General features: G+C 38.1%; 1 protein-coding gene across 1 annotated transcript in view; it reads left to right on the top strand.

Moving 5' to 3' along the window:
- The first annotated feature begins 382 nt into the window (after positions 1 to 382).
- LOC102604200 (RNA-binding protein 39) overlaps positions 383 to 10412 on the top strand; it is a 10777-nt gene continuing 747 nt past the window's right edge. Inside the window, exons 1-12 of the mRNA XM_006351051.2 lie at positions 383 to 1120; positions 2829 to 2907; positions 3027 to 3083; positions 3552 to 3607; positions 4825 to 5053; positions 5500 to 5586; positions 5678 to 5752; positions 5869 to 5952; positions 8868 to 8932; positions 9058 to 9247; positions 9370 to 9458; positions 9888 to 10002. Coding sequence (XP_006351113.1) covers positions 552 to 1120; positions 2829 to 2907; positions 3027 to 3083; positions 3552 to 3607; positions 4825 to 5053; positions 5500 to 5586; positions 5678 to 5752; positions 5869 to 5952; positions 8868 to 8932; positions 9058 to 9247; positions 9370 to 9458; positions 9888 to 10002 — 1695 coding nt within the window. The 5' untranslated portion in view covers positions 383 to 551. The remainder of the gene's footprint in view (positions 1121 to 2828; positions 2908 to 3026; positions 3084 to 3551; positions 3608 to 4824; positions 5054 to 5499; positions 5587 to 5677; positions 5753 to 5868; positions 5953 to 8867; positions 8933 to 9057; positions 9248 to 9369; positions 9459 to 9887; positions 10003 to 10412) is intronic.

The following is a 10412-nucleotide window of genomic DNA, read 5'->3' as shown; positions in this document are numbered from 1 at the left end:
AGGTTATTTAAAAGAGGTGTATTAATGTAGTTATTTTTAATATAAATTTCATGTGGTAATTTAAAAAGGACGTGGCAATTCCATTTGTCATTTAAAGAAAAGGAAAATGAGCTGGATATTTCCAGTAAACCAACTAACGTCTATAAGGGCATATCTATGCGAAAAGTTGGACGGCGAGGGCACAAGTGATCCAAACTTCAAACGGGGTATATCTAAACATTTTCGAATAGTTTAGGGACATATTTAACCCTTTTCCCCGTTTTATATACATGAAGGACTTTCTTGGCAATGTATTATACAAGGAGGACATAAATAGAGCAATCTTAAGATTTGAGGGACCATTTGAGTTAAAAATTACTAGTATATTAAAACTTGAAAATATCCTCATATACAAAGTACTACTGAAAAACTGACCTGATAGCCTCTCAGCTTCGAACCAGTTGCAAAAACCCTAATCTCAAAGTTCGCTACGGCCTAGGGTTCCGTCAAAGCTAACCAGTACACCGGCGGAACACCGACCATCGGCCAACCGGCAGAGAGCATCATCGCAAATGGACTTCGACGAGTACGATTATCTGGAGAAGACTGTGGAAGAGACTAACGGCACTTCTACGAAGAGCAAAGACAAAGACAATAACAGCAGCGCCGAGAAGGAGAAGAGCGAGAAAGGCTATCGTCGAAGGGAGAGAGACGGAAGTGAGGAATACGCCGATGACGACAATAGAGAGCGCCGGAGCAGCAAAAAGTCTCGCGGCGACGGCGAAAGTATCAGAGAGAAGGATAAGGAGAGAGATAGGGAAAGGTCATCGAGGCATCGGAGTAGGGAACGGGAATCTGAGAGAGACAAAGAGAGAAGCTCAAAAGACCGTGACAGAGAGAGAAGGGAAAAGGAGAAAGAGAAAGAGAAAGAGAAAGAGAGGGATAGAGACAGGGAGAAGGAGAAGGAACGTGATAGAGATAGGAAGAGTAGAGATCGGGATAGAGATAGAGATAAGGAGCGAGAGAAGGAGAAAGATAGAGAGAGGGAGAGGTCAAGGAGGAGCCGTAGTCGCTCGAGGATTGAGCGAGAGAAAGAGATGTTGAGAGACAGCGAGCGTGACTTTGAATCACGGGACAACAGGTTATACTATTTGCTTTGCTTGTATCTTATGTTACATTATTAGTCTCATGTCATATCAAGTGCTGCTGTTTGTTGCTTCTTAACAATTTTGAGTTTATTTCAAAATGATTAGTGTTTTGATGATAATTATTAATTCAGGCTGTAGTGATTGATGAATAGTTTCCAATGTACATCAATATGGTTGGCAACTGCAATTATGTAGTTGGTTGGCAATTGCAATCATGTAGCTGCTAATGTGGTGAAAGGCATTGCGAAAACTAAAAAAAGAAATGATCAATATTTGCATCTCATCATCTTTATTTCTCAAATTTATATCAATTTTTTTACTGGGCTGTCGACTGTTTTTGTAACCAAAAAACAGAAAATTAGGTAATGGCTGAGATTAAGTATGTGCTTGAACACACTCTGCTGAGTGTTTTGAGTTCTAGTAGGTTCCAACGGAGAAGGCAATTTAAAGTGGTCTAAGTGCGTAAAAGAGTGTCAGTTTATCCACAAAGAATGTAATATTCTGACTTGGGTTGAAATCGTAGATGGATTGTTTCCACATCTTAATGGGCTAACAATGCGGAAACCCTTCAAGGCTTGATTGAAGAAGTGGCTTATTCCCACATATATTGAGTATGATAAGGTCTGTTAAGTTTCCTTTGGTCTTTGAGATTTTCGCTCACTCTTGAATCCTTCTAATGTTTCTGCATTGATGGATTTAAGGTTACTTTTTTCTTAAATCTGATTTGAGATGTTGACAAATGATGTATTGAATTTCTAGGTTGGCAACGCATATGGTGTGAGGCTGTATCAGTTTTTCAACCTTTTCTTCTGTTCGAAGACGAAAATACATTAACCCTATATGTGATTCTTTTTTGTGAAAGCAGGGAAAAGTCTCAAAATTTTGGTGCTGGGCAGCGAATAATGTCACAACACATACTGCATTATATTCTTAACTTGAAGTTTATACTTGGGAGATGCTTCAAAAGTTCAAATTATCTTCTAGAATTTGCTCTATTTGTACTTGTTTTCTTTTTCTCTGGGAATGTTGTGTTTTACTGGTGGTTGGATTTCTATTTGCTTCCTGTTTAGATATAAAAGACGAAACTCATTTGGGGTCCTTGAGCATTTATGAGGAGATCGTGCTATATTCGGCTAAACAAGTAGATAAATGAAGTTTGCATTTTCAAGTAGCCTATCGGCCTATCCAAAACTTTAGAATCTTGTTGACTTCTTCCACATTTGTCTCGAAAGGGCTTGCCTTGATGATCTATCCTGCTGCAGTAGCTACTCCATCTAATTGAAAAGAGGTGAAATTTAGCACAGCAAGGGAGGCTTTAGAGGATGATGATTCATCATGTCATAATGTAATTTTGTAGCATGTCCATGTATTTATGCAAGTTTGGTTGAGCTTTGATGTTTATAGTAGTTGATTACCTTCAATGTAGCAGGTGCTAGATAAAGTACTTGAAATGAAAATCCACTCCCTACGATGTGCAACTTAAATTTTACAACCAGAGCCTCATACTTTTTCGTTCTTTACTAGCCTTGAGATTAATGTGATTTAGAGGTTGATTTGCTTCAATATGTTCTATAGTTTGTGTCATAGGAAAGTGAAGGGTCTGCATGAGCTCTAGCTGGTTAATGAAGTCATGTTTAAAATAATTCCTTGCTATGATCTATGCCATACAGATTCTCATTATGGTCTGAGTCATTTATACAGGAGATTCAAGGAGAAGAAAGAAAAAATAGAACCAGAAGCTGATCCAGAAAGGGACCAGAGAACTGTTTTTGCTTACCAGGTAGATAGTTTCAATGTCTTTTTTTTTCTTGTTCATCTACATACATAGTCATTTCTAGCTAGGTGGTTTATCTGGTCAAAAGGTTCATTCTCTGATTTATTTGGTTCGAACTTTTATAGATGCCCTTGAAGGCGACTGAAAGGGATGTGTATGAGTTCTTCTCACAAGCAGGAAAGGTTAGTTCACTTGGTCCTCCGTATTACTGCATGGTAAATGAACTATGCTTCTGGCAAATTTATGGTTTGATGATCAATGTGTGCTGGTTATGCTTGTCCTAGAATTTCATTTTCTTGTGGTCCTCTAGAATTGATATGATACTTCATGTTTAGGACCCAAAAAATGATTTGTGTTCTTCGCTTGACCCTTCTTCCGTAAACTATTAGTGCATGCTGTATGCATCTCCTTGCTGTTGCAGTAACTGCTTCTCTGCCTTCGGTATCAGGTAGCTTAATTACATTCTCATGTCTCAAGATTCTATACTTGATTGGATGAGCAATATAGTCTGATCAGGTTTAACTGATGATTTTATGCATGACCTATTGCAGGTCTTGTGGTGTATATAGTATGAGTGTACCAAAAGGCCCTCTAAATACAGTTTATCCTGAAGATTTCTATATTTTGACATTCATTTTATACATTTCTAGGTGAGGGATGTGCGGTTAATCATGGACCGGAATTCAAGGCGATCTAAAGGAGTTGGGTATGTCTGTCAAACTCTCTACCTTACAATTTTGCATGTAATTTTTCCTTCATTTCTTTCTCAAGTAAATTAATGTGCATCTTGCTTTGTGAAGTACTCCTAAAAGTCCCAAGGATTAAGGTAGTGCAGCTTTCTTTTTTGAGGGAGACGCTAATCATATTTGATTGACTGTAGCATTGGGGCATATCACGTTTCCTAATTCAAACTGAATTGTTGTTTGTCTACTAATGATGGTTAATAAAATTGCCGCGTTGCAATTAAACTGTATTCTTGATTTGTTCCTCCGACTTCTGTGTATCTCTTCTACTCTGTGCCTTTAGAAAAACTGTGTTTCTCATAGCTGTTTTTGCTTTTTATAAATCTTCCTTTTGTTTGGTTGTTCTATGACGTCTGACAGCTAAGATATATTTCCAGTCCCAAGTCCGGATAGGAGGAGAAAGATTGTTGGTTTTAAATAAAATGTGTTCAAGCAGAGCAAATGTAAAGTGAGGGTTCTATGCTGACCAAAGTCGGGGATTGTGTAGTTGTCGTTGTAAACATGCATTTTTGACTTCCTTGAAAATCATTATGATTGGTGGAGTAAAGGTTATTTGTATTGTACTTACGAAATGAAGAAGTTTATTTGGATTGTCAAGTACTGTCAATTTTAGTTGACTGGAATCCGAAGATTGCATCATTTGAAGTTTATAGTTATGAGATATGGTCTGTAGATAATATAACAATTGCAAACATAGTAAAACACATAGCAGTAATTGGTCCCGAGAGCATTTAAAGTTATAGGGATATGAATCAGATGCTAACTGTATGATTTCAAGTGCATTTACCTAAGTACTACTGATATGTCAGTGGGACCCAGGTTTGTATTTACCTCGGTGGAATTCTGAGAAGTTTCTTGTGGCTCTCCTTACCTTTTTCTTTTGGGAATTCCAAGCACGGGTTTAATCTGGTTGTTGACATTGATTACTTATTGCTGTTCTAGGGCCTAGTTACTTCCATGATTTTTGGATGAAGTAAAAATATTATTAACGGGGAAAATCTGACCCCGTATTCAAGGTGTATACCTAAAAGTAGGAAACTTGCATAATGCATGATTTTCTACCAAAGCCACCCAAGTATCTATACAACTAGGAATCTCATGGGTGCACCAAAAAAAACAAGGGATTTATGCAGGTTCATTGAGTTTCAGTTACGTTAATAAATTATTGGTATCTATGCAGGTACATTGAGTTTTATGATGCTATGTCCGTGCCAATGGCTATTGCTTTATCAGGTCGCTTGCTTTTTGGCCAACCAGTAATGGTAAAACCTTCTGAAGCTGAAAAGAACCTTGTTCAGTCAACCGCATCTGGTGGTGGATCAGGGTTGGCGGGGCCAAATGCTGCCTCAGAAAGAAAACTTTATGTTGGAAATCTTCACTTTAACATGACAGAATTGCAGCTTAGACAGGTAACAAGACTGACTTCTCTTTATCTGTGTATAGGCACTAGAATATTCACTTGTCATGTGCACTATATATAATGGTGGCGGCTTAAAGACGCAATATTCTGCAATGCTGATCTACCTTGACTTGTATAATATAACATGTTGCAGAACAAATCTATGTTTTAGAGGAAATAAAGTTCACGAAAACGCCTGTTTGTGTATGTATCAAATCCTTCATTTATAGGAAAGAAAAAATCCCTAAGATTTTTCTTTGGGATTTTGTCTTTCTTGTAAATTAAGTACATGATACGGACACCCATACATGTGTTTGCCTAAGCTTTATTTCTTCTATAACACTAATTTTTTTTTCCAGCATGTATAATTGACTTTTCCAATGTTCTTGCCACAATAATCTGACTAAGCAAAGTCTTCTATTTCTAATTGTATTCTGTTATATCTTGTGTGGTCAGATTTTTGAAGCTTTTGGGCCAGTGGAGCTTGTTCAATTACCTACAGATCCTGAAACAGGACATTGCAAAGGATTTGGGTTTGTCCAAGTCAGTATTTAGTGAACTGCAATATTTCTATCTTGTGTTTTCTCTATCATTATTTTATTTCTTTTAGTAACGCCTTTGTGGTTCATCTTAGTTTGCTCAACTTGAACATGCTAAGGCGGCTCAAAGTTTGAATGGTAAGCTTGAGATTGCGGGTCGGACCATCAAGGTATGTAGATAGACCAAACTCGTTGGTGATGTATAGTCTCTGTAGACCTTGCCTCTCTGAATACTGTTGTATGACAGTATTTACTGATCCTTGACTGGCCTTTTGGTTCAATGCAGGTTTCATCCGTTACTGAACATGTTGGAGTACAAGATGCTGGAGCTAAAACTGCAGACTTTGATGATGATGAAGGGGGTGGCCTGGTGAGTTTGCTCTTAAATCATTATAGAAGGACCTTGCAAGCCATCTTTTCCTTTTAAGTAGGGTTAATACTTCATAAATAATTAGTATGATGGAGGTGGTAAAAGGTCCATCCATGTTTTGGTGTTAGATATGACCTGAGAAAAACAATTTTAAGAAAGTACCAGTGTGCTGCATTAATTTTATTGTTTGTCTCTCTGTTTCTTTCTTCCTATTTTTCCCTTTTTCATTTATGGGGTTTGTTCGGTATTCAAGAAAAAATGAACCAAACCAGCTAAATAATTCATTAATATATAAATTTTATGATCATAAAAAAATATTTTTATTATATCTTTAACCATAAAATGTTGTTTTAGATGTTTTTAAAAAAAATAAACAATGTCGTCTTGAGTACTCTAATCTTCTATATTGAAGTTATTTCGAAGTGATTTATTTATTGTTTTAACCATCGAGGCTAGATAAGTTTGAAAACAATTGTGGATCAAGGTTGTTTGTTCTATGGAAGTGAATAGTTGTCACGTCTCATAGTGAAATTTGTCACAGATATATGCTTTTAATAGATAGTAGGTTTAATCAAGTTGTTTGATTCTCGATAAACATGAACACATGAGAAATTATGTCTTAGCTCTAGTAGATAATGAAATGAATTTGTATTTTCATGTGGGAAAAACCAACAAAACCGAAACAAGGAAGTGGTTATTTGTTTTGATCTGGGTTTGGTTCACAGATGAAAACAGAGAAACAAAACCATGAACACTAAGCATAAAACCGAGAAAGAATGTAACATGGAGCCATTATCAAGGCTAGGAAGGTTCTGCTTTGACTTCATCCATCTGGTTTATGTTGTTGTCAATGAGTGATATCTCTTCCTTCTAGGGAAATTCTAATTTTGTGATGAAGCCACTCTAAGGCAGAATTCTACTCGAGTCTTAGTTCTTGTTTTTACATGTTCAAGGAAATTTACAGCACTTCTTTTTTCCCATTTTGGGATGTTAAAAAATGTCAGAATTTAGCACTGCCCCATAAATAATACTATTTTATACAATATCCATCATTTCTCGAGAGTTCTATCCCTAACTATGGGGTTGAGCTATGCCTAGTGCATATCTTTACATGGTATCAAAGCTAGGTCCATCCCTATTTGGGCTACCGGTCCATGCTCCTGCTGGGGTGAGGGGTTAGAGTCCCTCATCCTATGTGGAATGGATGGGTGGTTTGTTAAATAATACTATTTTATACAATATCCATCATTTCTCGAGAGTTCTATCCCTAACTATGGGGTTGAGCTATGCCTAGTGCATATCTTTACATGGTATCAAAGCTAGGTCCATCCCTATTTGGGCTACCGGTCCATGCTCCTGCTGGGGTGAGGGGTTAGAGTCCCTCATCCTATGTGGAATGGATGGGTGGTTTGTTAAATAATACTATTTTATACAATATCCATCATTTCTCGAGAGTTCTATCCCTAACTATGGGGTTGAGCTATGCCTAGTGCATATCTTTACATGGTATCAAAGCTAGGTCCATCCCTATTTGGGCTACCGGTCCATGCTCCTGTTGGGCCTAGGCGTGAAGGGTTAGAGTCCCTCATCCTATGTGGAATGGATGGGTGGTTTGTTAAATAATACTATTTTATACAATATCCACAATTTCTCGAGAGTTCAATCCCTAACTATGGGGTTGACCTAGGCCTAGGTGCATATCTTTACATGGTATCAAAGCTAGGTCCATCCCTATTTGGGCTACCGGTCCATTGCTCCTGTTGGGCCTAGGCGTGAAGGGTTAGAGTCCCTCATCCTATGTGGAATGGATGGTGGTTTGTTAAATAATACTATTTTATACAATATCCACAATTTCCTCGTACGAGTTCAATCCCTAACGTATGGGTTGACCTAGGCCTAGGTGCATATCTTTACATGGTATCAAAGCTAGGTCCATCCCTATTTGGGCTACCGGTCCATGCTCCTGCTGGGGTGAGGGGTTAGAGTCCCTCATCCTATGTGGAATGGTCGGGTGGTTTGTTAAATGGACTTGGACTACCCCCCAAATAAGCTAGCTTTTAGAGATGAGACATGAGTTGGGCCCAAGTGTCATATCTTTGCATAAACATCGATGTGATGTTTGCATTACCAAACTAACTTTTCAATCATCATTTTAATATTCCTTTCATTACCTTCAATTAATGTAATTGCAGAAGTTCATTCAATAGCTTATACTCTGTCTAGTTTAATACTCATATAAAAGTGCAACAGGAGAGTGCTATGTAATTTCTTCAACGTTATCATGATATATTTTTTGCAACAGAAATTTGTGTGGAACTTGTGCAAAAACTGAATGAATTTACTATAGGGGATCATGCTTTGTTCTTTCTAATATGCCATGTAAAAGAATAGTTATTTAAGTGCACACACATCAAATGCCCTTTTTCAGCTAGTTGGTGCATAATTCTCTCACTTTTGGCTAAACCAGACCTCACTTGTGTGATTTCAATGAGTATATCATTGTTGTTATACTTGGCAAGCCATCCTCAAAGCAGCTCAATAGTAGTGGATCTGAGTTCATCCATTCTAGGAAGTATGAAGTATAGGGGTGGAACTTTGTATTTTTTTTCAAAAAGACTAACCATTCTGAAGCTGCTCAGGAAGCTATAGCCTAATTTCATTCAGAATATGAAAATTAGTGGGAAGTCTTCCTTTTCCTGTAAGTTAACGAAAATATATATTTGATCTTCTTTTTTCTCTTGGTACCTCTGCATATGGATGCATGTTACATTAGAAATCTTATGAATTCATTCTCTTTGATATTAAACTTGTGCAGAGATGGGGAAAAAACTGCCAAATGAGAACTGTAGGCTTCTAGTAATTGCTATCTCTATCATAAAGTGCACACTCATCTGAATCATTTTTCTGTATTCCAGGCATTGAATGCTCAGTCAAGGGCCATGCTTATGGCAAAATTGGACCGCAGTGGTGTTGCTTCAGGGTTTGTCCAGCTTTCTCCCTCTTTTATGCTGATCCCCCCCCCACCCCCATTTTTTTTTGCAGTGGGAGTGTTTTTGTGGCATGTTTTTACATGCAAAATCTAATGCTCAAATTTTTCCTCTGCAGTGTTGCGGGTACACTAGGAGTTCCTGCACTTAATGGAGCAGCTCAGACAGCAATGAGCATGCCAATGGGTGGGGCAACAGCTTTTCCGAATATGCTCCCCACACAACTCATTGCTTCCATGGCTCCCGAACCCATTGGAATTCCCAGCGAGTGTTTGTTATTAAAAAACATGTTTGATCCTGCAACTGAGGTTTGTGTCCCTGTGGAGTTTCATATTTAACAGCACATTTCTGAACCATCATGGATAGAGGAGGTGCATATCTGATTCTCTGTTATTTCACAATATATTGATCTTCCAATTATGTGCTGCAGACGGAGCCAGAATTTGATTTGGATATTAAAGATGATGTGAAGGAGGAATGTTCGAAGTATGGCAGGGTCAAGCATATCCACGTGGACAAGTATGTGGTTAATTTATATGATGTCGAGTTTTGTGCTGTTTTGACTTCTAAAATAGTAAAATGCTTCATTTCTTTTCCTGGCAGATCCTTTAATTTGTTTGGGTACTTCTGGATAGGATAATACTTTTCCTCTTTTTAGCAGCCGGTCTTTCTTTATCTAGTAGACAGTAATAAGCCTCGCTTTTGTTCTTAAAAAGGTGAAAGACCGAAGAGATTTTTAGCTTGACAATCAAACTGAACTATGACACGTGGCTTCAAATTTGATTGTTGACTGACCTGTGGATTTTTAATTGGCTAGTTCTCCATTCCTGTTAGACAACTCTTATTCTTAAATACCATGATCCAGTAGACAGTTATACTGGCTGGCTACTTACTGGTCAATTAATGTCATTTTCGTCAGCTATTGATCCTAGATGTATCTTTTGGCAGGAACACCTCTGGTTATGTGTACTTGCGGTTTGATAGTGTTGAAGCTGCATCTCGTGCTCAACAAGCCATGCACAAGAGATGGTTTGCTGGCAGATCGATTTCAGCCATCTACTTGGTAAATGCCTAAGTTGTCCGAGCATTTTCATGTCCTTATCTTTTTCCTCTTCTTCGAATGCATAAATGGTTCATGGAACATGTTGTTTTTTTTGGTGGGGGGGGGGGGGGGGGGGGGGGTGCGTTTGGGTTGCAGAATGTTAATTTCTATCCTGTTGGTCTGTTTATTGAAGTGTCCATTTGTTCCTATTCTGTTTATTTGTGGCATCTTGATTCCAGTTATGGCAGATAGCTGAGTTCAGACCAAAAAATAAAGAAGAAAATTACAGACTTCCGGGTTAATTTTTGACAGCCTAGCTTTTTGTTGTTACTTAACAATGTGTGAATATACTTATCTGTACTTGGTTCATTATATAGACGGTTTCTTTTTTCGCTCACCCTTAGCCCCCCCCCCCCCCCCCCCCCCCTACC

This window comes from Solanum tuberosum, unplaced genomic scaffold (genome assembly GCF_000226075.1).
Source record: "Solanum tuberosum cultivar DM 1-3 516 R44 unplaced genomic scaffold, SolTub_3.0 scf00133, whole genome shotgun sequence".
NCBI lineage: Eukaryota > Viridiplantae > Streptophyta > Magnoliopsida > Solanales > Solanaceae > Solanum > Solanum tuberosum.
This window is presented reverse-complemented; position numbering and strand designations above follow the sequence as displayed.